Genomic DNA, 27,965 nt, shown 5'->3' on the forward strand with positions numbered 1-27,965 from the left:
ATACCACAGCCTGGGTGACTTGAACAACAAAAATTTATTGTCTCACAGTGTTCTGGGTGCTAGAAGTCTGAGATCAAGGTGTCAACAGGGTTGATTTCTTCTGAGGCCTCAGTCATGTTGGATGACAGCCCACCCTAATGACTTCATTTAACCTTTAATTTCTCTTTAAAGACCCTATCTCCAAATACAGTCACATTCTGAGGTACTAGGGGTTAGGACTTCAATATATGAATTTTGGGGGGGGGTGGCAGGGACACAATTTAGACCATAATCCGTGGTAAGGGTGGGAAACAAAGGAAGGATTGTAGCCAAAGAATACCCTAAGCACTTAAGCTCAGTGTGGCTTAGCTTTCTCACCATTAAAACAGGGATATGCAAACCTATGTTAGGGGTTTGTTGGGGATTAGATGAGAAAATGCGTGTGAAGCCCCTGGTGGTGAAAGTGGTAGAGCTGGGTGGAAGAACCAAAGTAACCTTCTGGGGCCTCTCTTCCTGGTCTCTCATATGGGCGAGCTGGGAGCGCATGGAGCTTCTCAGAGTGGCCTGACTTCCACGGAAGCTGTCCTATCAGTAGACTCTTTGTGACGAAGCAAATAAGGCCTTTCGGGTACTCAGACTGTGGCCTTGGTTTTGGGGACACCATGTTTCCACCCATGAGCTATGGCTCTAGCATCCTTTCTTTACCACAGATATTTATAGAAAACCTGTTATGGCTTCTGAGGGCTGTGGGCTTCATATTGGCGTAAGGCATGTCCCTGCTCCCAAGGGACAGCAGCTGAATGCCTGTGGAAAACATAAGTGAGCCGGGAGGTCAAAGGACAGGGTGTCCCTCGTTCTGCCTCTGTGTTCAAAGCCAACTGCCTTACACTACGTAAATCCCCTTTTGGTTTTCTCCCCTAGAATATTGTGTTAAGGAATGGCTCGGAGACCTTTGAGTCGTGGAGGAAGCCCCCTCTGCCCGTGCACACCCAGTTCTATTTCTTCAATGTCACCAATCCAGAGGAGGTCCTCAGAGGGGAGACCCCTCGGTTGGAAGAAGTGGGGCCCTACACCTACAGGTGAGTCCCGACCCCCTCCCTGCCATACCAGTGAGAAAATGGAGCGACCCCCTGCTGTAGCCTGAGCCCCCGTCTCTTCCCACGAGCATCCTCTGTGTGCTGCGTGGGGGGCACATGTTCCGGCTACAGTTGTCTGAAATGCTGCTGGTGTTTGGCACACGTGTCAGTGGCTTTGTGGACCTGGCCAGACTCAGCCTGTTACGTTTAGAAATGCAGCTGCTTCCTCCTAAGGTGGCAGAATGTGGCTACTGAGCGATGGAGAGCTGCCCTCCACTCCCTACCCTTTTAAGGTCATCCTGCGATTTTCTTTGGTGACTTCTAGGGTCTTTTCCTATTTCTCTCCGCCACATCCCTAGTTTTAGACCAGTTCCTAGAATTCATTGTTGGTCTGGAGACAGGACTTTCTGTCTCTTCTTTTTCTTTTTTTTTTAAACTGAGGTATAGTTGACTTACCATGTTGTGTTACTTTCTGCTGTACAGCAAAGTGATGCAGTTATACACGTGTATGTACATTCTTTTTTTATATTCTTTTCCATTATGGTTTATCATGGGATAGTGAATATAGTTCTCTGTGCTACACAGTAGGACCTTGTTGTTTTTCTGTCTCTTCATATTCACTCCTTTTCCCACTCCTCCAGAGTACAAGAGATAACCAGGTGGTAGGGTGGGTTAGGAGTTAGGAGCATTGCTTTAATCATTTTTTTGAAAAGATTAATAGAGGGAGATGCTGAGGGATCTTATGGTCAAAGTGTTTTCCCCACTGTTGCCGTATCCCCGCAACCCGCTAGGACAGTACACTGCCCCACACGCCTCTTTCCAACAAAGTTTCTCCTTACCAAGTTTTAAAAAAAAATAGTAGAGGAAGCAGACAGCGAGATCTTTCTTCTTCAGAACTGCTGCATGGTAAAAATGCCTCACGGTTCTATCGTAACCGATTGCTCAATAAATGGTTGCCCCCTGATTCATTTCCTGTGAGTCAGCACTATCTCAGCGCTGGACTTGAGAGATAAAAATCCCGATCCCTGCCTCAGGTGCTTATGGTTTGACCCTGGAGTCGAATGACCTGTTGTGAACCTCACTTCTGCCACTTACTGGTCCTCCGAGCCTCAGTTTCCTTATCTATAAAGTGGGGATAAAAATAGGACATCCACCATGGGATTGTTATGAGGACTAAGTGAGTCAAGTATTTATAAAGTGCTTAGACTACTGCCTGGCACAGAATTCACGCTAATTAAGTGTTTGATGTTATTATTAGTCTTAGGGGATTGTCTTGGTCCCTTCTGTGGAAATCAGTACCCAGAATTGTAAAGATGAGCTTTATCATTATATAGTAGAATTTAAAAAAATAAACAACACTTGGGTCCTCATTTTCAAAAGCGTTTTTATACCTTTAAAACCTCGAGAAACTCCAGGTACTGGGTAGAACCAGGCCTGCATTTGAGGCTGTCCAGCTTCGTGACAATTAGAAGTTGAGCCAGAATTAGGCTCTGAGCGTCCTCTTTGTTTGTTTTGCAGTTTTAACCATTTTTATGGTGATTAAAAAAAAAAAACCCCACATAAGATGTACCATCTTGGGCTTGCCTGGTGTTGCAGTGGTTAAGAATCCACCTGCGAATGCAGGGAACACGAGTTCAAGCCCTGGTCTGGGAAGATCCCACATGCCGCGGAGCAACTAAGCCCGTGTGCCGCAACTACTGAGCCTGCAAGCCACAACTACTAAAGCCCGCACGCCTAGAGTCTGTGCTCTACAACAAGAGAAGCCACCGCAATGAGAAGCCCGTACACTGCAACAAAGAGTAGCCTCCACTCTCCACAACTGGAGAAAGCCCGCGTGCAGCAGCGAAGACCCAATGCAGCCAAAAATAAAAGAATAAATAAATTAATTAATTTTTTAAAAATTATTAAGAAAAAAAAGATGTACCATCTTTACCATTTTTAAGTGCAGTTCAGTAGTGTTAAATATATTCACATTGTTGCAAAACAGACCTCCAGAACTTTTTCATCTTGCAGATCTGAAACTGTATAGCCATTAAATAACTCCTCTTTTCTCCCCACCCTGGGCCCCTAAGAACCAACATTCTACTTTGTTTCTATGAATTTGATTGCTGTAGATATCTCATATAAGTGGAATCGTACAGTATTTGTCTTTTTCTGGTTTTGTTTTGTAACTAAATTCCTTCCGGCGAGACGGATGACTTCCTCCCTGCAAGAATAAACTCATCTGAGAACTAAAGAAAAACCCCAACAAACAGTCTTCCCTCTGGGTCTCCTGGGCCTGTTCCTGTCATCATTATCCTCATTGAGAAAAAGACATGGGTTCTAACCATAACCCGAGGAAACCCAGTGTTCCATTAAGACATCTTCTGGGCCGTTGTGTCTGCTGCCTTAATATGCTGTTGTAGATGTGGTCATGGGGATAAATAAATCCTAGAAATAAAATAGCGTCCAACTGTTACCATACTTCCTGCATGTTCCCATCTTAGAGGGACCTAAACTGACTCCTTAGGGAAGCCTGGGAACACCTCACAAGGGTCCTTAACCCTTGATCCATGGATCCCTAAGGGATCATGGATAGAATTCCAGGTGGTCTGTGACTTGGGGGGAAAAATTACAGTTCATTTTCATTAACCACTCACTAAAATTTAGCATTTCCTTTGAGTATAAATGTAGGCAACAGATCACAGCAGTGTTAGCGGTACCGTGGCTTCACCACTAATGGAAACACAGATACCGTTGTGTCTCATGATAGCGGTTGCTCAAAATATAATTCATGTTCATAAATACTTAAAAATTACAGTAATTGTGGACTTCCCTGGTGGCACAGTGGTTAAGAATCCGCCTGCCAGTGCAGGGGACACAGGTTCCAGCCCTGGTCCGGGAAGATCCCACATGACGCGGAGCAGCTAAGCCCGTGTGCCACAACTACTGAGCCTGTGCTCTAGAGCCCACGAGCCACAACTACTGAGCCCATGTGCTGCAACTACTGAAGCCCGCGCGCCTAGAGCCCGTGCTCCGCAACAAGAGAAGCCACCTCAATGAGAAGCCCATGCACCACAACAAAGAGTAGCCCCCGCTCGCCTCAGCTAGAGAAAGACTGTGTGCAGCAACGAAGACCCAACGCAGGCAAAAAAAAAAAAAAAAAATTACAGTAATTGTTAGACCTGCTGCTACATTTTATTTAAAATGTCGGTAAAGAAGCACACATATTGCCATATCACAGATTTTTACAGTGACACCTGTATTTCAGTCATTGGTTTCCTTTGTAATCCTGGGTATTTTATTTTCTGTATGTAAAGACATTTATCTAAGAAAGGATCTACCAGGCTGCCACAGGGCCCAAGGCACAGCGAAGGTAAGACTCCCAAGAGCAGATCCTGTAGGTTGGAAGGCAGATTGGTCACTCACTGATATTTCATTTTTGCTCCATGAGTTTTCCTGCCTCCGGTTTTCACCCTGCCCTGGTCTCTCCCATTTCACTGCCACAGTGATTTTCCAAAGGACACAGCTGACATTTCCTTTCCTTCTCTGCTCAGGGTCCTAGTGACTCTCCCTGTGTGATGTTCAAGGCCTGAGCACCCCAGCTGCTTCTGTATATATAGCCTCTTTGTTTGATTTTAATTTAATTTTTTGGCACTCTCAACCTAGAATTTTATTCTCTAACCAGAGCTAATTCTATGCTATAACCAGAACTGTCCAATAGAAATTTAATATGAGTGTCAACTTAAAAAAAAAACAAACAGGGCTTCCCTGGTGGCGCAGTGATTGGGAGTTCGCCTGCCGATGCAGGGGACGCGGGTTTGTGCCCTGGTCCGGGAAGATCCCACATGCCGCGGAGCAGCTGGGCCCGTGAGCCATGGCCGCTGAGCCTGCGCGTCCGGAGCCTGAGTTCCGCGGCGGGAGAGGCCACAGCAGTGAGAGGCCCGCGTACCGCAAAAAAAAAACAAAACAAAAACGTGCAACATAAGAGTTGTGAGTTGAGTTTATTCTGTGTCTTACGGAGGACTATAGCCTAAGAGACAGCCTCTCAGATAGCTCTGAGAAACTGTTCTAAAGAGGTAAGGAAGGGGAACTTCCCTGGCAGTCCAGTGGTTAAGACTCCACACTTCCAATGCAGGGGGCACGGGTTGGATCTCTGGTCAGGGAACTAAGATCACATGCCACTAGGTGCAGCAAAAAAAAAAAAAAAGAGGTAAGGAAGGAGTCAGAATATATATGAATTTTTTTGCAGGAAAAAGAAACGTAGTCAAAACATCAAAAGATTACTTCTAATCACAAAAACAGACATCTTAAGTTAATGATTTTAGTGCTTTTCTATGTATGGGAAGATGCAAGAATCTGAGGTCATTGAAATATTTCCTTAGGTATGTACCTTAATTATCTAGGGGCTGGTATCCAAAGCACAAAATGCTTCCTGTTGTTCTCCATCCTGAATTCCCCTCAGGCTCAGTTTTGGTAGGCAACTGCAGGAGCTAATGGCTTGATCCTATAGAACTAAAAGGGCCAGCAACATTTTTTTGTTGTTTACAGTGCCCCACCTTGGTCATAAATTTGACCAAGGCTTGGGAGGCATTTCATGACCAATTTGTCCCACATCCCTAGGAGTGCTTATTCCTAGGTCAGGCAAGGATCTTAGTGATAGGCCATTCATATGCTATATCTGGCTTAGGCCCTATTAACCTAAACAACCTAAAATCCTCTGCATGTTCTGTTTTACTACTCTATTATGATCCAGGAAATGTTTTCCCCTTGTTGTTTCTTCCCATATTTAAAGTTGCACTATTAAAATTACCTTTATCTGTATATATGTGATCATATATATGTGTGTGATCAATTGCCTCAAGATATTTAGCCATCATTAATTTTGTTGGAGGCCTGGTTACACATCAGGTAATGCAGGATACAACAATCTGATAAAATAGAATATAAGTAAACTAACGAGTAACATTAATAAGATAGTATAGCAGAGAGACAAAAAGTATAAATAGTTTGAAAACAACAAAGAGAGAACAAATTAAAACAATGATTAGTATAACTAGTTGTAATCTGGATCTCAATAAGCCATCAAGTCCAGAGGGGAGCCAGTTAGAGAAGCCAAATTCTGGAGAGATTAGGTAAAAAGAAAAAGATAAATGTTTCATCTTCATTTGCAGAGGTATACTTCATCAACTTGCCACATATCATAGTTAGCATAAGAGGAAAGGTTTTCTGGAACACAAAGATTAAAAGCCAGTATATTTCAGAAAAAAATCATAAGATTATAAATCATATTTTTCAGTTCATTAAGTTCCATATAATTAATTCTTGTTGATCTTGATAAACGCATCAGGTTTTCTATTAGAGTTTTATAATTTCTTACCCAGTTCAGTGGTATGATCTAAAAGTCATCAGAAACCTGTATTTGTCAAAAAAATCCTTTTTATGAATTTTCTTGAAGATTTTCATTTTTGTAAAAGCATCAGAATAAAACAATGACTGTCTATAAATAACAAAAGACTTAAAATGACATGGTTAAAGATTTGATTACAGTGCAGTTGACAAAGCAACTTGGTTATTTCTGTGACAATACAACATTTTAAGGAATAATTAGAATCATAACTATATAGTACAGGGAATTATAGTCAATATCTTATAATAACCTATAAAGGATAAAAATCTGAAAAAGAATATATATATATATATATATATATACACACACCTATAAAGGATAAGAGTCTGGAAAACAATCTGAAAAAGAACCTATAGAGCATAAGAATCTGAAGAAATCTGAAAAAGAATATATATCAATATGTATATATAGATATATATACATATATATCTATATATATCTGAATCACTTTGCTGTACACCTGAAACTGACACAATATTGTAAGTCAACTATACTTCAATAAAAATTAAAAATTTTTAAAACCTTAATTTCTAGTGAAAACTAAGAAGTAAGCAAGTATGTACTTTTATGTTAGCATTCTGTAGATTGGCAAACTTATAAATACCATTTATGATTTTTAAAAATGTGCCCTTGGGGCTTCCCTGGTGGCGTAGTGGTTAAGAATCTGCCTGCCAATACAGGGGACATGGGTTTGAGCCCTGGTCTGGGAAGATCCCACATGCCGCAGAGCAACTAAGCCCATGCACCACAACTACTGAGCCTGTGCTCTAGAGCCCACTAGCCACAACTACTGAACCCACACACCACAAGTCCTGAAGCCTGCGCACCTAGAGCCTGTGCTCTGCAACAAGAGAAGCCACCACATTGAGAAGCCCCTGCACCGCAGCGAAGAGTAGCCCCCGCTTGCTGCAACTAGAGAAAGCCTGCGTGCAGCAACGAAGACCCAACGCAGCCAAAAATAAATAAATTTTAAAAATTAAGATCTTTAAAAAATAATTATTAAAAAATAAAAATAAAAACATGCCCTTTTATGGAAAAATTTTCAATGTGACACAAAACATTTATTAATGGTGCTAAATATCTTTAATTTCTCTATAAAAGGAAGCCTATTTTCAGTAATCAGGTTTTCAGTATCTTTATTTGGGAATGATCTAGATATTTAGTACATTTCCATCATTTAACTTAACTTAGCAAAACTCTAAAGTTTCAAGTTACCAAAAATCTGGAGAAACTATTTTTAAGTAGACATACCATAAAACATAATAATTCTTAAACAGTACACACTAAATGGCTCTTATCCCATTTATATCTATTTAACTCATTTGTTTCCAACAATTATATTTAGATTACCCTGAAAACTTCAGGAGACATTAGGCCACGTCAGCCATCATTCCAAGCTATTTTTCTTGCTGATAAATTTTAAAACAGAAATAATATGAACATATTTGACTAGGTTCAATAAAAGTAAGACATGTCTGTATTAATGAAACCAACAAACTTAAACTTTAAACCATATATTAGTTTAATATTGAACATTTCCCAGATCACATGAACTTGAAATTCATTTGGGTTAGTTTCTGTTACATTCAAAAATATTTAATTTCTAAGTGCCTCCTGTAAGTCAGTTAAATAGGGCTCCTTTATAAATTAATATTGATGATACTGTCTGGAGGTAGAGACATATCTATAATGTACACACAGACATATAACAGACATAACCAGAGATCTCATAACTTCATTTTATAACTTAGTCGTGAATCAGGTATTACAATATAAACTTACTAGTTTATAAATAACAGTTGGTGTAAGTTAAATTTATTTGCTTAGATGACTTAGCCTTTTTACAAAGACAGTTGCTTTCAATTCCCCAAAGAACTGGTCTGCCTAAATGATATCAAATGATTGATTTATGCAACTACATTTTCTTTAATTTGCTTTTTTATATCAATGAGAAGATTTCCAGCTAAACTGGAAATTAGGAGTTCTATGTTCTAGAACTTTAGGGTTCATTTTATCATGCCTTTAAAAGTTTGCACAAGGCATTCAACAAAGGCCCTCTTTCTGAGTGCACAAGTCAAACCCAGACCAATTTACCCTAGGGGCAAAAAAAGTCTCCACTATTGCTTTATCAGGCCCTGAATATTAGCCCCCAGTTTTTGTTTCATATTGTGCGGGCTCAGGTAACTCTGTTTCCTTTAGTATGTTTAATTAATACTGCCTTAGGGGCAGATTTATATGCTCTGTATTATAATACCAGGCAGGAGAAACATTCCCCAGTGAGACATAATGTCTATCCCACAGTATAAATAGGCAAAAGAGATGTAACCATCTCACAGAAAACCCATTCAAATATGCCAATTTTTTTTTTAATTTATTTTTGCCTGTGTTGGGTCTTTGTTGCTGTGTGTGGGCTTTCTCTAGTTGTGGCAAGCGGGGACTACTCTTCTTTGCGGTGCATGGGCTTCTCATTGCGGTGGCTTCTCTTGTTGTGGAGCATGGGCTCTAGGCACATGGGCTTCAGTAGTTGTGGCACACAGGCTCAGTAGTTGTGGCTCGCGGGCTTTAGAGCACAGGCTCAGCAGTTGTGGCACACAAGCTTAGTTGCTCTGCAGCATGTGGGATCTACCGGGACCAGGGATTGAACGCGTGTCCCCTGCATTAGCAGGCAGATTCTTATCCACTGCGCTACCAGGAAAGCCCTAAATACACCAATTTTTTAAAAATAAATTTTTATCTCAATTCTATCAACTCTTATACCTTTAACTTTAGCCAAGTGACCCAGGCCCTTTTGTCAATCTTTAACTTGATTAATTGGCCTAACTGTTGCCTCAAGCAATTGCTGGTTAGGTATCTTAGTATAATTTTATTCCAGCCTTTAAAAATATTTTTTTTACTGGGCTAAATAAACCAGACTTGTTTGGGGCCCTTTAATGTTGGGGGGACCAATAGGGGGTCTCTTTGGCCCATTCAACTTTAGGTAATGTTGTATCAAAGTCTGTGTTTTTTTTGTTTGTTTTATTTTGTTTTTTGGCCGCGCTGTGCGACTTGCGGGATCTTAGTTCCCTGACCAGGCATTGAACCTGGGCCCTCGGCAGTGAAAGCACAGAGTTCCAACCACTGGACCACCAGGGAATTCCCTGAAGCCTTTGTTTTAATCTCATCAATGTCCATTTTATTTATCGCATTTTTAAATCACTATCTAAAGATTTCTATCCTGCTGGGACGAGTCCCTTTAAAATTTCCACCTTGTTGGGAAGCAGTCTCTTGACTTCCCCCTCAACATTTCCTATTCCCTTGTTAATCAACCGGATTAATGTTAATTAACCTAATGTTTTTATTAGTATCCTAAGACCCATCAAGGGAAAGCCAAGACTACAAATAAGGCTTCCCAAATCGTTTTGTTTTATTTTATTTTAAACTATGGGAATTCTTAAGGTTAGAATCTTAAGAATTCCCATAGTTTATTCAGAGGTTGTTAATAAACCTCTGTATCTACCTTTTAATTTGCTCTTTTTATAGGTACCAATAAAACAGCTATTTATAATGAGAGCTCTCTAAAAATTTACCAATTTAGAAGTTTCTTCAATTTAAAAGATCCATTGTCTGGCCACTGATGAATAGTATCTTAATAATGATAACCAGTAAGATGCAACAGGCACCCGCAACAAGGGAGTGCAAAGGATGCAGCCTTCAGAAGATCCAGAAAATTTACTCCAAAAGAATAGTCTAAGAGGGCTTCCCTGGTGGCGCAGTGGTTGAGAGTCCGCCTGCCGATGCAGGGGATGCGAGTTCGTGCCCCGGTCCCGGAAGATCCCACATGCCGCGGACCGGCTGGGCCCGTGAGCCATGGCCGCTGAGCCTGCGCGTCTTGTGCTCCGCAACGGGAGAGGCCACAACAGTGAGAGGCCCGTGTAGTGCAAAAAAAAAAATAGTCTAAGAAAATAAAGGCCTTTGTTGTACAGGTGGACGCAATGAAGGTTGAGAAGACAAAGGTCCCTTATGAACTGGGACCCCTTATGACAAATTCTCCTGAGAGCTGGCACAGCCAGACAAAAAGACTGTTTGGAATCCCAGTCTGTTTGACGGGCTGTCAAATGTACATCGTATGTGTACTTGCCTGATGGCGGACACTGTGCTCTCAAAACACAGAACAAAATGCCTAAGACAATCAAGTAGAACATTTACATCTCAAAGGCATAGGGAGAGAAATGCAAGTTCCTCCTAAGTCCTAAGAGGGCTTTTGTTCCTTTAAGGTCAGAAATCTGAAAAGATATTTTATCAAGCTGGCTTTCTTTAACTGCGTATGCAAAAACCAGTTTTAGAATGGCAAAAAGAGCCCCTTCTCAGCCATTTTTAGGGTGAGATTTCCTTAGTTCTCACTTAAGTCCTTGCAAGTATAAATTCTGTACATCCCTAAACCTGGCTGGGTTTTAGTTGTTAGTTGGAGGTTGGCTTTCTGATACCCCTCATTTCTCTGTTTGAGAAACTGTTTCCTATTTTAAAGTTGAATTTGTCAGGAATAAAATTTACTAATGAAATTGTGTGATGGGCAATGTGCTGCTTGTGAGCTTAACCCCTCTAGGTGTTACCCTAGAGTCACTTCTGCTCTTCTACGTGTCTCTTCTAAAACAACCGTTGGTGCTGGGATCAGTGAGTGGCCAACTCTCATACATGGTCCCCAGACAAGCACGTTTTAAACTAATGAGTGGGTTTCCTTATGGGACTCTGCTTCCATCACTCCCATAAATGTCTTAGTTGCCTGAGAAAGCCATAACTGACTGGGAGGACCCTTGTCCCTCTTCCTCTGAGCAAAGCTTTCATGTGATATCTTCACTTTTATCCCGACAGAGTCTGTTAAGGTAGCCAAATTGAGGAAGGGTGTCAGGTCAGCTTCCTACTTAATCACCTAGTCCCAGCCTCCTCGGGGTCTTTCAGCTGAGCAAACTCATCCCAGTGTTTATCACCTGAGGGCAACCTCAGTGTCTTTCAGTTGAGCAAATATAGGTACCTCTTCTGGAACCTAAGTTCAAGGATAACCTACCCCTCATAGTGAGGAATTTAACAACCTCTGAATAAACTCAGGATCTTCAGCTAAGAGTGGGAGATCCGGTACCAAGAGAGACTCACTTAAATTTGTCTGGACTCGTTGAGGAGGCAGACTGGCACAAGGGGCCCTGCTGGTGTCAAGGCTCTGGATCCTTGTAGAATTCAGGCGAAGGAGAGAAGTCTGCTCTGGGTCTTCATGGTTGCCAAAACTGCTGACAAAAAAAAAAAAAAAGGCACAACATAAGAGCTGTGAGTTGAGTTCAGCCTTACTGAGGCCTATAGCTGAGGAGACAGCGTTTCAGATAGCTCTGAGAAACTGTCCCAAAGAGGTAAGGGAGGGGCCAGGATATATGTGAACTTTTTTGCTGGAAAGAAACACATAGTTGAACATCAAAAAGTTACTGCTAATCACAAAGAATAGACATTTCAAGTTAATGATTTAAGTTGTTTTCTATGTATGGGAAGATGCAAGAATCTAGGGTCATTGAAATATTTCCTTAGATATGAACCTTGACTATCTAGGGGCTGATATCCAAAGCACAGAATGCTTCCTGTTTTTCTCCATCCTGAATGCCCCTCAGGCTCACTGTCGGTGGGCTACTGCAGTGGCTGATGGCTTGATCTTTGTGGAACTGTAATTGCAGGCAACATTTTTGTTTCTTTACATGAGCCACATATGTAATTTAAAATTTTCTGGGAGTCACATTAAAAAAAAAGTAAAAAGAAACAGGAGAAATTAATTTGAATATTTCATTTACCTCCAAACTACTTAAAATAGTATCATTTAAACATGTAATCAATATTCAGAATTATTAACAAGGCACTTTGCATTCTTTTTTTTCATAGGAAGTCTTTGAAATCCATGTGTATTTTACATTATAGCACATTGAATTTAGGACTAACCACTGTTCAAGTGTGTAATAGCCTCGTGTGGCTAGTGGCTACCGTAGTGGACAGCACGGTTCTAACCAAACTCCAATTAATTTTACAGCCCTAGACACCCTACCCTGTCAGTAAGCATGCCGTTCCCTCAGTCAAGAAGGAACTCCACCACCTCTCTCTGTTCTCCCCTAGATTTTCCCTGACTTTGAATGCACTCTGCCTGGTATGTGATAAAGTGAAAGGAAAGAACCAAATCCTTTCATCTCTGCATATCCGGTGTCCAGTGAATATCTATAGAATAAGTGAATGAAACATCCTCAGCCGTGGTTTAAATCCACAGGACACAAGTGGCTCAGCTGGAACCCCAGGACTGAGTCAGGGAAACCCAGGACCCAAGGACAGGTTCAGGAAAGGGGAATAGGGTCCTGAAAATGAGTGACTCACATGTGCATTACGAACTGCTAAGTGTTCCTAGTAGGGTTGAGTGGGCTGTGAACTGGGATTTGTAGGAAAACCTGGCTTTTTAGGGAGACCTACAGCCCCTCTAATGGGTCTTTTGTAATCATTTGGTGGATCTGATCTCTGTCACTTATGACTTAATTATGCTATTGTTTAGCTACATGGGAAAGAGAGAACATTCCAGTAGCTCTGCCCCAGTATTTGATAGTCCCACGTGTTCCGTCCAGACTGAGTCAGCTGTGTGTGTGCAAAGAAGGCGAGGGCATGCGGCCCCCCATTGGTCAGTGTGGACTGGCCTGGGGTGGGAGTCTCTGAGATGGGGAGGCCACGCTGGGCCGTGCAGGGCCTGATTGATGGGACACACAATTTACAGTGGCACATTCCCCATGACTTTCACGTATTCATGAGTTCAGAATATTAGTGTTTTTGGAAAAAGATGGTGGAAGTTCCACACGTAGATAAAAAGCCAGTCAGTCTGGTTTAAGGAGTGTAGTGTGTTATTTACATTTTTATTAAGCTGTGGATGGAGCAGACCTGGAACAGTTCTGTTGACACAAAGCTAATTTGCCTCACGATCCTGTTGCTTAGTGACCTACTTGCCTAAAATTGTGTATCCAATGGCTTCTGCAACCTTTTTGAGATTTTTCATTTTGTCCGGTTTCTTTTTCTATTTTGCCTACTATTTAGCATTTCAAGAATTTTTTAAAAAATTAATGTGTCCAAGGGCTCTATCAACTAACTTTCGTGTTTCTAACATGTATTTGCTGAATTTACAATATCCCATTAAACATCTTCTCCTTGACTGTCTTAGTTTTGCTGTTTGGATTGTTAATTTCTTTTATAAGGTCTTATTACTGCTTTGATAGTAAGGAAAAAGATGTGAGGGACACGTATTTCCTAAGTGTTTTTTAATTATTATTCACTGACCATTAAGTAATACTGGATTATAAAGTAATCAACATGTACAATATCATATATAGCATTACCTGTAAAAGAGTAAAATATATTTTATATTATAAAAGTAATATATATAAGCAGCAAAGATAAAGTTGAAAGTACAGGAAAGTAAAATAAAAAAACTACTGCTACCCTCCATGGTTTCACTGTCTCAAAGATAACCAGTGCTAATGGATAGATTCTCAGTCATTTTCACATGGTTGTGTCTTACTTTTACATGGTTATACTGTCTATACTGATGCATGTTCATGTACATACGTGTATATTCTACTCACTTAATATTACGTCAGAGGTATTTTCCCATGTATGTGTTAGTCATTATACAAATATATTTTTGTGATGATAATATTCAAGAGATAGAGGAAATATATTACTATACTTAACCACTCCCTTCTTCTTGGATATGTCTATCAGTTCTCGTTCCATCCTTTGATTACCGCATGGATTGAATGTTCTCCTCATGTTTGCCAACCGATTGTGTTTCCACATTCTTAGTTCTTATCCTTTGCCAGTTTGCCTGTCTGGGTTCCGGTGTGTTCATGCCACTCCATAAGCTTTTTATATAATAACGATGTCAACCCTGTGTCACAATTGTGGCAACTGTTTCTCTATTGTTTGCTTTTTTTTTTTTTTGCGGTACGCGGGCCTCTCGCTGTTGTGGCCTCTCCCGTTGTGGAGCACAGGCTCCGGACGCGCAGGCTCAATGGCCATGGCTCACGGGCCTAGCCGCTCCGCGGCATGTGGTATCTTCCCAGACCGGGGCACGAACCCGTGTCCCCTGCAACGGCAGGCGGACTCTCAACCACTGAGCCACCAGAGAAGCCCTTGTTTGCATTTTTAATTTTAAAATTTATATGTAACCAAATCTATTCTGTAATGAACTTTTCTATCATTTCTGAGTTTAAAAAGTCCCACTTCCTTCAAAGGTTTGATATTCAAGTCTGTTTTCTTGTAGTTCTCTTTTTTTCACATTTAATTTCTTATGGATCTAATTGTCTCCTTACAATTTAGCCAAGATAGGAACTTAGTTTAAAGTTTCAAATGCTGTACTCTTATTCCTTTGGTCCTTTACTCAACTCTGAGCCAAGTTATATATATATATATATATATTTTTTTAAATACCAAAGAGATGGTAGAAAAAAATTTAAATGCCATGGTTTTTGTTTCCATTATTGTAAGAGGATGCTTATCTCTTTTTCTAAACCTGACTCACTCTACTCTGATAGGACCGTTTTTCTCAAAATAGAAACAGAAATAGCTTTAGATAAATCAGTTTTTTAAAAAATCATAAGTGAGAAAAATAGAAAAAGATCTGCTTCTTATCCTGTACAAAAAGGTGGCGACCAGGTGGGTTTTAAATGCATGTGGAGTCCTGGGTGAGCCAGCAGGGTCAGGGTAACACTTGGAGGACGGGGAACCATTTCCATCTTCAGCAGTGAAGCTGTTTCTTATACATGGCCAACAAACATGGGCCACCGCCCACCCCCTACCCAGTGCTTTTTCTCCGAGTCCTGCTGTGGGCTCTGGGTTTTCAGTCTTTCTCCTAGTTGACAAGGCAGTGGTGATAGAAAGTTCAGCAGCCCGCTGTTCAGACTCCGCCTTTGGCCGGCTTTCCTGCTCTGCCCTCTCTTCCGGGTCGTCCCATCCACTCTGACTGCACTTCACTTCCCTGCCATGCCCCGAGCTGCAGGCTGCTCTTTTTTTTTTTTTAACATACACAAAGTTGGAAGAAGCTTTTTATTTATTTATTTATTTATCTATTTTTGGCTGTGTTGGGTCTTCATTGCTGCGCGCGGGCCCTCTCTAGCTGCGGGGAGCGGGGTCTACTCTTCGCTGCGGTGTGCGGGCCTCTCACCGCGGCGGCCTCCCCTGCTGCGGAGCACAGGCCAGTAGTTGTGGCGCGTGGGCTCAGCAGTTGTGGCTCACGGGCTGCAGAGCGCAGGCCCAGGAGCTGCGGCACACGGGCCTACCTGCTCCGCGACATGCGGGATCGTCCCAGACCAGGGCTCGAACCCGTGTCCCCTGCATTGGCAAGCAGACTCCTAACCACTGCGCCACCAGGGAAGTCCCGGCTGCTTTTTCTAAACCGCCTCTGCAGTGCGTCATCCTCTGCCCCACCACAGTTTTCTCACCCTCCACTTAGGAAACACATCCTGTGCTGTCGTGCGATGCTGCCTGCCTTGCTCTCCCTCTGCCTCTGTCTGGGAGCCCCTCCACCCTCCCACTCCCGGGAAGCCTACTCCTTCTGGAACCAAGTGTGCTCCTGCCCAGTGTTCCCTCAGGACACCCATTCCAGTTGCCCACCCCGCCTGCCCCCGACCTAGCACCTTGGGGTCAGCTTCAGAGCTCTTTCTACATGTGAGGTAGCCCTTTAAAAGGCAGCCTGCTCTGCTCTGCTGAGGACAGGACCCAGGTCTTAACATCTCTCCATCTCAAGAACTTAGCATAAGCCCCCTCCTACATGATATTAGTAGCTAATGTTTCCTAAAGCACTTAGTATGTGCCAGGTAGTGTTCTAACTGGATGACAAGCTTATGTGGCTTTAATTCTCACAACAACCCTACAAGGAAGGGATGCTGTTATTTCCATTTTACAGATGAGGAAACTGAGGCACAGAAGTTAGTAACGGATGAAGCCAGGATTGAATGCAAGCCTGACAATCAGATCTCAAGCCAGACTCTACCCAGTGTGTTCAGTCACTTCTTATAGGAATCCTCAACAGGGAGCATTGGGTGAATGGAGAACAGAAATGACTTGGGACATTGGATTATATGGTGGTATTGAATGTATCTAATTTATCCAACACCTCTGAGGAATTAGATATTGCAGAGATGTTAGTTTTCCAATTGATTAAAATTATTCCTTTTGGTTTCCTTATCTCAGGCGTATTTTTTGCCTTCTGTGATGGTGAGATTTTGCCTAAACATTCAATAGGTTAAAAATTCTTTTTTGTTTTAAAAAGTAAGAACTTCTTTTAAAAAAACGTTTTAAATGAAATATCTGTAAAATCAGTTATGTATTTTCCTGCCAGATTAAACAGTTCATGGGGCATAATCAACCTTTTCTTAGTGACTAGGGCTATCATTGTGATTAACAAATAGTAAACTGTATTCTGCGCCTGTGATGTCCTGGGGCGTTTGACATCAATCAGTAGGATTAATTAGTATGTACTAAGTACCAGGGACTATACCAGGCACTTTCAAGTATGGTTCCTTAATTAATTGTCTAGGCCTGCGATTTTGCTTTGCCTTTTTGTTTTTTTAATTTTGTTTCTATTTCTGGAAGCTTCTTTGGTCTTCTCCGGTACAGTAAAGCACTAATCCATCACTTCTTGCTCTCAGTCTGCTGTTCACCAGGACAGCGCCCTGCCTCTAGCTGACTATGGTTGATCAGCTATCGCGAGATTTGGGTAACGAGACTTGTTGCTCTTGTTACTAAACTCCCTCTCCTTTTGCTGTGACCTCCCTAGGGTCACCAGCGAGACAGGTGTGCTTGGAAGGGGAAGCCTTTTGGGTTTCCTCTGACTGTCACATGTTGTTTTGAGACGGAGGTCCCTTGCCATCCCTCCCCTTGGTTTTCATGGCCTCTGCAGAGCTGGAGGCCACTCCTGACAGCCCTGTGACACTGTCTCCCTTCAGTTAGATGGCTCAGCAAAGGCTGTGTGTCGGCCATGCCCGAGGACGGCTGGTGACTGAGGGAAGTCTCCTGGTTAGCTCTGAGTGACCTGACATGAACCCTTTGTGCCTGCCAAGGGAATGAAATGTTTTTGTGGTTCGGGAACCCTTGACTTTGACTTTTTGAAGTTTATTGAGAAACCAAGTCAAGTTACGAGGCAGAAAGCGATTGGAACATCCATGTGCAATTTCCCTTTAAAACATCAGGTTCTTACAGGATAAGCAGTAAAGAAAACATTTTAAAAGTCATCTTCAAAGTCAGTAAACATACATAGACATAAACGAAGCAGGGTCTAGACTTGGAATTACTCAGGCCTCTAGGTGTATGACCTAAGGCTCCGTGAAAACAACAAAAAGTCTTGGGAAGGTCATCGATTTTCGTCATCAGTTAGAAAACTTGGCAGTGTTGGTCCCTGGCTTCTGAATCTGTGTTGAATCCCAGCTCTTGACTGCCGGGCCCAGCTTTCTGTGAGTGCAAGGAAACTGGCGTTCACCCTGGGGTCGCTTTTTCTACTTCTAGTTCCCTGGTGGTCAGCAGGGCCAAGCTGGGATCCTGGGCCCCGATTATACACAGCTTCTCCTGGAGAAGTCTGTCCTTTCCCCTTCCCTGGAGGGCGGCTCTGGGACCAGAGAGGGGGCGGGGCCCTCTCTGCAGGCACCTGCCTTGGCTCAGACAGGGATCTGCCTTTGAAATTTCTTCTTTTCCTCCAGCTTCTAACAAATCCCTTTGTATTCACTTAGGTGTAGTCTCAAGGAAGACCTTGGACATGAAGTCAGGCTACCAAGAGTCTAAACCCGGGTCTGACACTTCTTGGTTAGTCCTGGGAAAGTTACGTTAGCTGAATCTCTGTTTCCTCATGGGTTATGATTTCTCTATGAGAGGGTTTTTGGTTGCAAGCAAGAGAAACCTCTAATTTAAGTAAAAAGAGCGTGTGTTGGAAGGCTATAAAGTGGGTTACAGATCCCAAGGAAACGTGTAAAGAAGAAAGGGGCAGGGGCCGGGGAAGCTTTGTAGACCCAAGTCACAGGAGCCCATGGGTCATCTGTGCGTCCTGGGAGAAAACGTCTGTCTACTGTGTTTTCCATCCTGAGGCTCTGTGCTCAGGATTCCAGGGCCAAGGAAAAGGAATTGGGTACCACACCACTGCCCAGTGCAGGAGAGGAAAGAAAATGAGGGCTCTGACCAGCAGAAAGGCGAGTGAGTATCTAACAACCAAACGTCCAGTGCAAACACCCCGAACTGCAAACTGCACAAGGCTTTTAACAAGTATTTGTACATATTCCTCGCAAACCGGAAGAGCGTGGACTTTTTTTCTCTCATACTTATTTAGATTTGGCAATTGCTAGAGGCACTCATCGGTTTCATCCTACAGACAGTTAGTAAGCACCTACTAGGAGAGATCATCTGATTCAGAGGAGAGAGTACTAGGCAAGAATTAGAAGACTTGAGCTTAGGTTCTGACTCTTCCACTGCCCTGAGTCCCCATCTGTAAAAGTTGGATGAAAATACTTGCTCCGTGTGTGCCACAGGCTTGTTAGAAAGACTAAATGATATCAAATGGCGTAGTGTGGTCAAACCCTTGGAAGAGCTGTACAAGTCTCAGATATTTGTATTACTGTGTGTAGCTTGGTGCTAAGTACTAGAGAAGAACGAAGACTCATCTGCTTTACGTATAGGTATGCATTTGTTTATTGTTTGCTTGTCTATTTTTATTTTAAAATCTAGAAAAGATTTGAGGCATACAAGTTTCTTAAGCTTACTTGTAATCTACCTGAGGCTTCAAGCTAATTTCTTCACAATCTAAATGACGTCGCTAAGCATTTTATAACTGAGTGCCAGGCTCCATGGGTGTTAAGGGATGAGAAACCCCACGTGTGGCTGTGGTTGGGAAAGGCCTCCGGAGAAGGTGGTAGCCCCACTGCCTAATGCCTTCGTACCTTTGTCTAAATTAGCTCTGTTCAATCGAAATATAATGTGAAACACATATGTCATTCCAGGTTTTTCTAGTAGCCACATTAAAAAATAATAAAAAGAAACAGATGCAATTAGTTTTAATAATATATTTTTAGTTTACTCATTCCATCTAAAATAGCATCATTTCTGAATGGATAAAGAAGATATGGTACACACACACACACACACACACACACACACACACACACACACAATGGAATACTACTCAGCCATAAAAAAGAACAACATTTTGTCATTTACAGCAGTGTGGATGGACTTGGAGAGCATTATGCTAAGTGAGATAAGTCAGAGAAAGACAAATACTGTATGATATCACTCATCTGTGGAATCTAAAAAATACAACAAACTAGTGCATATAACAAAAAAGATTCACGGATATAGAGAACAAGCTAGTGGTTACCAGCAGGGAGAGGGAAGGAGGGAGGGGTCGGGGAGTAAGAGGTACAAACTATTAGGTATAAAATAAGCTATAGGGATATATTGTACAACACAGGGAATATAGCCAATATTTTATAATAACTATAAGTGGAGTATAACCTTTAAAAATTGTGAATCACTGTATTGTACTGTACACCTATAACTTATATAATATTGTAGAGCAACTATGCTTCAATTTAAAAAATAAATAGTATCATTTCAACATGTAATCAATATAAAAAAGTTGAGATATTTTACATTCTTTTTTTTTTTTTTTGGTACTGGTTTTGAAATCTGCTATGTATTTTACCCTTACAACACATCTCAGTTCCAATTAGCTACAGTTCAAGGGCTCAGGAGACACAGGGCTACCAGGTGAGACAACACAGCCCTTGATGAGACAGGAAGAAGAACAGGTAAGCGGCAGAGAAGGAATAGACATGGCGATTTAGTGACCATCTACTATGGACCAGGCAGACTCAGGACTGGCATGAGGCATTTGATTGTCAAAACATCAGTCCTGTTTTTATATAAAATTTTGATATTTTGTTCATCATGAATTTTTAGCATTAATTTTGATCTTTTAAAATTGCATTAAAGTATTATTTGTTTTGACTACTGAGTGTTTGGGCACCTCTTACATTTTGTACCCAAGGCAGGTGCATCACTTCCCTCATCCTAGTCTCAGGCCTGGCACCAGACACCTCCTACCAACTTTGCTAATACCTCATCTGGGGGCAGTCACAGGCACCAAGCTGAAATGGATATCAAAGCCAGGAGTGAACTCCTCTAATTTACTAAACCTTAGGCATTCGTTTTGTTCAATGGATTTTTAATTGAATTCAACTTAGAAATAAAAAGACATTGGTAAACACATTGAAATTGAAACTGAATTTATGAACTGAAAAATTTGAAAATATTTCGGGAGCAAACTATAACCCAGGAGAGAGTTCACTGGCTTTGATTCCCTAGTTAAGGTGACCCTTGACCATTGCATTTCCCAAATTATGAGGGGAAAGAATGAAAACAACACTTTTTTTTTTTTTTTTTTTTGCTGTACGCGGGCCTCTCACTGTTGTGGTCTCTCCCGTTGCAGAGCACAGGCTCCGGACGTGCAAGCTCAGCGGCCATGGCTCACAGGCCCAGCCGCTCCGCGGCATGTGGGATCTTCCCGGACCGGGGCACGAACCCGTGTCCCCTGCATCGGCAGGCAGACTCTCAACCACTGCGCCACCAGGGAGGCCCAAAACAATACTTTTTTCCTCTCTCCGGGGCCTCATTTCCTTTTCACATTATAGCTTAAATCTCCAGTGTTTAGGGGGTCAGTATCTGCAGTCTCCCCCAATATGGGTTGTACTGGGAATGTTATATTGAAAATAACTTTGATGCTGAAAGAAAGGAAAAGTGTTACTTAGTAAAGTGTTGCCTATTTTCAAACGAAATCCTCTTCTTCTAGGGAACTCAGAAACAAAGAAGATATTCAATTTGGAGATAACGGAACAACAATATCTGCCGTGAGCAACAAGGCCTATGTTTTTGAACGAGATAAATCTGTTGGAGACCCTAAAGTTGACTTACTTAGAACATTAAATATTCCTGCACTGGTAAGTAGGCATTTTAAATCTCATTATTGTGGATTTTAGAAGAAAGGAAAAAGCTAAGTTAAGGCCATTATGGTTTTACCTTTAGGAGCTATTAAGTTATATATGTGTGTGTGTGTGTGTGTGTGTATACATATATATTTAAAAATATATATATATATATGTGTGCGTGTGTGTATGTATATATTTATATTTTCCCCCTTCTTTAAAGTTCGTTTCAGACTTTTTTTTGAGGTTTTTCAAATGTGGTCTTTTCAAATGGTGACAGAATGTAAGTTTTAGGATTTTTTTCACCGTTTCTTCCTGTGTGTTCATATGAGGCCCAGGAGACTTCTTCTATCCCCTCTGAGGTTCCCACTCCAACTCCTGGGTGACCGCTACATATGCAGCTGGACACTTATGGTGGACCCAGGACCTGGAAAGTATTAGATCCCAGGTCTGGCCCTGCCCAGCTGGCTAGTGGGGCAGAGTTTATGGGGACCCAGCCTCTAACCCGGATCGGGAGGAAGATGGTGCCACCTTGTGGCTAAGGATGCCAATATATTGCAAGAGTTTTTCCCCTTCTGTGGTGTTGGGAGAACTCTGAGAGTTGCGAGTGAGGACGCTAAAATGACAGTTACAAAATGTAATACTGAGAAAGGACAATAAGTGAAGAGTCTTATTCTTCACACTCAGCCAAAGAGGAGCTCTTTGGTTAACCTCTCAGCTGTTTGATCTCAACGTTTTACATGTACGTTTGCAGCCCCCTTTGCTGAAGGGGCAATAGGAGAGTGGGGTGGGGACACTGCTCTCTGAATGTGCCTGTGTTCCTCAGACCGCCATGGAATGGGCCAAGCTACCCTTTCTCCACGAGCTCATCGAGGCCCTGTTGAAGGCGTATCAGCAGAAGCTCTTTGTGACCCACACGGTGGATGAATTGCTCTGGGGCTACAAAGATGAGATCTTATCCCTCATCAACATTTTAAAACCTGACATCTCTCCCTATTTTGGCCTGTTCTATGGGGTAAGTCCATTTTTCTTTTCACAGATTCTTTGTTCAGCTGAGGAGGAGGGCATTCCAAGACAGATTTTATCTTCACTTCGGGTTTCTTCTAGGAGAAGACCGAAGTTGCTTGGAATTCTAGATCTCTTGTAGAGTATGGGAAAAATAAGAAAGTGCTTTAGTAGGGGAAAAAAAAAATTTTTTTTTTTTTTTTTTTTGTGGTACGCAGGCCTCTCTCTCACTGCTGTGGCCTCTCCCATTGCGGAGCACAGGCTCCGGACGCGCAGGCCCAGCGGCCATGGCTCACGGGCCCAGCCGCTCCGCGGCATGTGGGATCTTCCCAGACCGGAGCACGAACTCGTGTCCCCCGCATCGGCAGGCGGACTCTCAACCACTGCGCCACCAGGGAAGCCCATCCCACAATTTTAACATGCTACCAGTGCTGACTTTGAATGAGTGTCACTATGAAAAATATATAGAGTGTGCTGTGCCATTAATCGGGTACAGTCTTTCAAAGTGTCATAAATTTCAGTGATCAATGCCGAGTCTTGTTTTGATGACTTGGAGACTAAACCCATGGATCAGTCTGACAGAGGCAAATAAGAAACTACATAGGGATGTGATAGTCCATTAGGAGTGGGAGCTACTTATTAGGTTTTTAGACATTTGTGAAAGAGGCTGGATAATTTGAAACTCTGTGTGTCCCTCGTCTATGATTTCTTTTGTTTATAAGTGGAATTTTGTATCATTTTTGGCAGATTTTATTTACTTTGGCTTGAACCCCAAAATATCAGTATTCACGTAATTATTATTCAAAGCGTATGTTATTGCTTCCTGAGCTTCCAATGAATTAAAATGAAAAGCAATTAAAAATCTATCCCCCCCCAAAAAAAACAAAAAAAAAAACTTGAGTAAAATGGATAGCTGGAAGGTTGGTAAATGACAAACTTAAACTCAGGAAGAGAGGTAGGTTCAGGACAGGATATGGAATTATGATGAATTTCCCCATCTTTAAATTTATGGTTATTCTCTGGGTCTAACTACTGGAGAACCTCACCCTCGTCATGTAATCTCTTAGCATTTCAGTTGCTTAGTGGTAATAATACTGCCCCTCTACCTTCAGGGATATATAAAACTTAAAAACTGTTCAAACGAAATGGTGAACAACTTTTAAATATTATCTTTGCAAGAGGAGGGTGGTCCTAGGAATAGGGTCCCTAAATCCTTCACTCTGGGCAAGCAGACCCAACAGATGTTCGCTAGACGCTTCCGTCTCACAGGAGCCAGCTTCCACAGGACCAGAGGAAGCACCGATTTCTTGTTAAGCTGTGACTAGACTCCCTCCTAGAAATAATTTCCAGGAAACTTCCTGCAGAAAGATACAAAGGTTTCCTTAAGCACCCTTTGGTCCCAGTGGCTACCATCCATCTGCCAAGTAGATCCTGTTCCTAATATCTCAGTATTTCTCTGATAACTTTCATCGTATAGCTTGCTTTTTGTTTTTACACTGACCTCATCAAACTTATATAACTAATATCCTTAAATACCTGTTAAAAATGTAACTCACATTTACAGACAGATTTAAAAATTGGCCCTTTTGCTTTCCCGTGGCAAGGATGTGTGGTTTTACTTTATATTTTTTCCCTCTCTGCCTCTCCTTGCAAGCACCACTGTAGCTCTACAAGGCCCTGTTAGTGAAAAGCCCTGGCATTGCTCAGTTAGATTAGTACCTGGTGTAGATTTCCCACATGCAGGAAAAGAGCGTGAGACTTAGACTCAGGGGGCCTGGATTTGCATTCTGACTTTCTCGCTTAATAGCTATGGGACTTTCCCGAACCTCAGCTTCATCATTTATAACTTGAGGCTAAAGGTATCTACACTTCAAAGTTTGCTTAGAATGGCCAGATGAGAGGCCACAAAAGTGCTTTGCAAACTATAAGTTGCAACACATTTTAGGAACCATTATTCTTTTTCCCCTTCCATGACTGGCTCAAAATAAAGACCCTGAATTAATATGAATGACTGCTATATGTTTCCATTTGGGAGCCAAATAAACTGTCTCTAGTGTTGTTGGTAAAAAGGCAAAGGTGTTTTTTGTTCAGTTGTTCATCTGCTCTGGCCAATCCTGACTCTGTCTCCAGCAGCACAGAGGTCCCTACTTGGGCCGTCATTCATTCGAGACCGGGACAGACCACGGGCTTCTGCACCTCACTGGCACCTCCTGCTCTGTACCCATCTGAGCTCGGCCTCAAATCTTTCCTTAATCCCAGTGGCGTCTGCCGCATTCCCCTCTGATCCCCTAGGCCTGTGTGCCCATTCCACCTGCTCCAATACACGTTGTGATGAAAAAAGAAAACCTTAGTTAAAGCCGTTGAACACTTTTCCTTCAAAGACTTTAATGATGAAACAGCCAAACAATTAATGGTGCGGGACAGGGTGTGTGAGTGAGAAGGATGAGGTAATACAGACAGAGTGTTGGCACAGAGCTCCTGAGAACAAGGGACCTGGCTGGATATCGGGTGCTCTTATTTGCATACTGGAAAGGCAATCAGCAAATCTTTACCCGTTGATTTTAGGGTACCTCTGTTTTCCTTGGCACAAGAGAGTTCAAGCACCTCCCAGTGAGTGTGGGTTCTTGGATGTCTAAAGCGATGGTGGCTGGGGAGTATCCTTGAGAGGTCAGCCAGTCCAGCCAATTGTACTGGGAGGATAGATTATGCATGTATTACGCTAGTGGTATGAATGTTGTCTTATTCTCAGAACATTTCTCAACCTCCTGCAGTGATATGTTCCTTGTATTCAACCCACAACCCTACTGCAATAACACAAAACCTATTTATTCCTGCTTGTTCTCAAATAACAAAAGTTCTAGCAAGTAACAGGGAAGCATTGACATTCAGTGTCTGACTCTTGGGCCAGTAACAGCTGGGGAGAACTCTTGGACATACTCTGAAATATTTAAATGCTTAACCACTTAGCTTAACCCACATCTGAGTTCATTGGAGAACTTCAAGAAGTAACACAAGCATTTTTAAAATTTGGTGGTTCAGCATTTTTTTATGTGAATTTGCTTCTAAATTGTATGTTCATATTGTTGCCCTTAAAGAGGAGTCCTTTCTCATATCTTAAACTCATGTAAAATTTCATATGTGGAACACAACATGACTATTATGTATGTGGACCATGTTGATATATTGACATAGTTGGTGAAGTAGTGTTAAGTGACAAAAAGAAGAATCCAAGTAGGCAAAAAAATTGAAAAAGAATTCACAAAAAGTATGAATTTTTTTTAAGGAAAATGACTGAATGAAAAAAGAGTGTGAATACAGAAATGCGGAAAGAGATAAGAAACCCCTTTTTTGTTGATCCAATAAGCAAAGTTTAACAAAAGGCGTTTGGGGAATGTAAACTGATTTATCTTGCTGTTTCCACTGGGTGACCTTGAGCAACTTGATACTATGTTTCAAAAGTTTAAAAAACGTTCATGTTGGGCTTCCCTGGTGGCGCAGTGGTTGAGAGTCCGCCTGCCGATGCGGCGGACGCGGGTTCATGCCCCAGTCCAGGAGGATCCCACATGCCGCGGAGCAGCTGGGCCAGTGAGCCATGGCCGCTGAGCCTGCGCGTCCGGAGCCTGTGCTCCACAGTGGGAGAGGCCGCAGCAGTGAGAGGCCCGCGTACCGCAAAAAAAAAAAAAAAATGTTCATGTTCTTTTATCTGGCAATTTCACTTTTAGTGGTCTATTTAGAAAATAAAAGCACGGAAAAAGTTTTTAGCCATAAAGATATTCATACATTATAGTAACAAAACAATTCAAAACTAAATATTCATAATAAGAAAATGGTTAAATTATTTCCACATAATATTATGGAGTCATTAAGTTGTACCTAGGAAGAACTTTCGATAATACAGGAAATATATTATACACATAAGTAAAGAAATTGTATATATGTATACACAATTGTATATATGTATAAAAATTGTGTATAGCAGATACTATATGTGTATGTTATATATAATATATCTTAGTTCTATAAACAAATTTTGTGTAGAAAAAAGACTGAAAAGAAGCAGACCAAAATACTAAAAAATAAATACATGTATGTTGCTTCTTGAAGTCCTCCATTTAACTCAGATGTGGTCTAAACTAAGTGGTTAAGCATTTAAATGTTTCAGAGTAACCCATGCTATTTCCCAGAAATCAAAGCTCCATCCCAGATGAAGAACTTGTAAGAATGTACCGTGTGTCTGTCTGTGCCATTAAGAAGTGTAACTTGGAAAGAACATACAGCTCAAGGAAACTTTAATTGAAAAATGGGATTATATTAATACCACTTTTTTTCTATTAAAGTATAATTGGGCCCTGGCCCTAGATTTATGCTTTTTTATTTTTTAATTGAGATATAATTCTCTTAACATAAAATTCACCATTTAAAAGTGTACACTTCAGTGTTTTTTAGTATATTCACAAGGGTGCGCAACCACCAGCACTTTACAATTCCAGAGCATTTTAATCAGCCCCTCCCCCCCCAAAAAAACACAACTTGTTAGCAGTCATTTCCATTCCCTCTCGCACCAGCTCCTGGTAGCCACGAATCTACTTTCTATCTCCATGGATTTGCCTATTCTGGACATCCCTATAAATGGAATGAAATTCATCTGAAATCATATAATATATGATCTTTTGTGTCTGGCTTCTTTTATTTAGTATAATGTTTAGAAGATTCATCCATGTTGTAGCATGTATCAGCACTTCATTCCTTTTTACGGCTGAGTAATATTCCATTGTATGGATATACCACACTTTGTTTATCCATTCTTCAGTTGATGAATATTTGGTTTATTTCTACTTTCTGGCTACTGTGAATCATGCTGCAGATGGACATTTGTGTACAAGTTTTTGTATGACCATTGGATATAAACCTTGGAGCGGAATTCTCTTGAGTATATCCATCGGAGTAGAATTTTGGAGTCATCTGGCAACATTATGTTTAACTTTTTGAGGAACAGCCAAACTGTATTCCACAGCAACTGCAACATTTTACATTCCTACCAGCAATGCAGGAAGGCTCTAGTTTCTCCACATCTTCACTAACAATTGTTCTTTTCCTTTTTTTTTAATTGCCATCCTCATGGGTATGAAGTTGTATCTCATTGTGGTTTTGATTTGCATTTTTCTAATAACTGACAATATTGAGCATCTTTTCATGTACTTATTGGCTATGTGTATATTTTCTTTGGAGAAATGTCTCTTCAAATCCTTTGTCCATTATTTAATTGGGCTCATACTTTTTAAAACCATAAAGTAATAATATGGTTAATATGGGATTTAGCAAAATAGTTCCTCTATTCCCTAGTTGTGGTTCAGTCTCATGAGCCAATTAGGCCCAAATAGGGCAGTTTCAGTTAGGCCCAACTAGGGCAGTTTCATACAGATTAAATGTGTTAGTTACTGTATTAGTTAGGGTTGTCTAGAAAAACACAGTCAATGGAGATCTATATATCTGTTCAGGAATTTATATTAAGGAATT

The 27,965-nt window shown here is 41.5% G+C and overlaps 1 protein-coding gene across 3 annotated transcripts in view; it reads left to right on the forward strand.

Annotated features, from left to right (window-relative positions):
* The window catches only part of SCARB2 (scavenger receptor class B member 2), a 68,378-nt gene that overhangs the window by 18,425 nt on the left and 21,988 nt on the right, over positions 1 to 27,965 (forward strand). The window contains exons 2-4 of one of the 3 annotated variants that reach the window (XM_060147988.1): positions 901 to 1,058; positions 21,311 to 21,458; positions 22,270 to 22,458. In XM_060147988.1, coding sequence (XP_060003971.1) covers positions 901 to 1,058; positions 21,311 to 21,458; positions 22,270 to 22,458 — 495 coding nt within the window. Of the gene's footprint in view, positions 1 to 900; positions 1,059 to 18,220; positions 18,277 to 21,310; positions 21,459 to 22,269; positions 22,459 to 27,965 lie in introns of those variants that run through there. The other 2 variants (XM_060147990.1, XM_060147989.1) reach the window with 2 other exon arrangements.

Source organism: Lagenorhynchus albirostris, chromosome 4, assembly GCF_949774975.1.
Source record: "Lagenorhynchus albirostris chromosome 4, mLagAlb1.1, whole genome shotgun sequence".
Lineage (NCBI taxonomy): Eukaryota > Metazoa > Chordata > Mammalia > Artiodactyla > Delphinidae > Lagenorhynchus > Lagenorhynchus albirostris.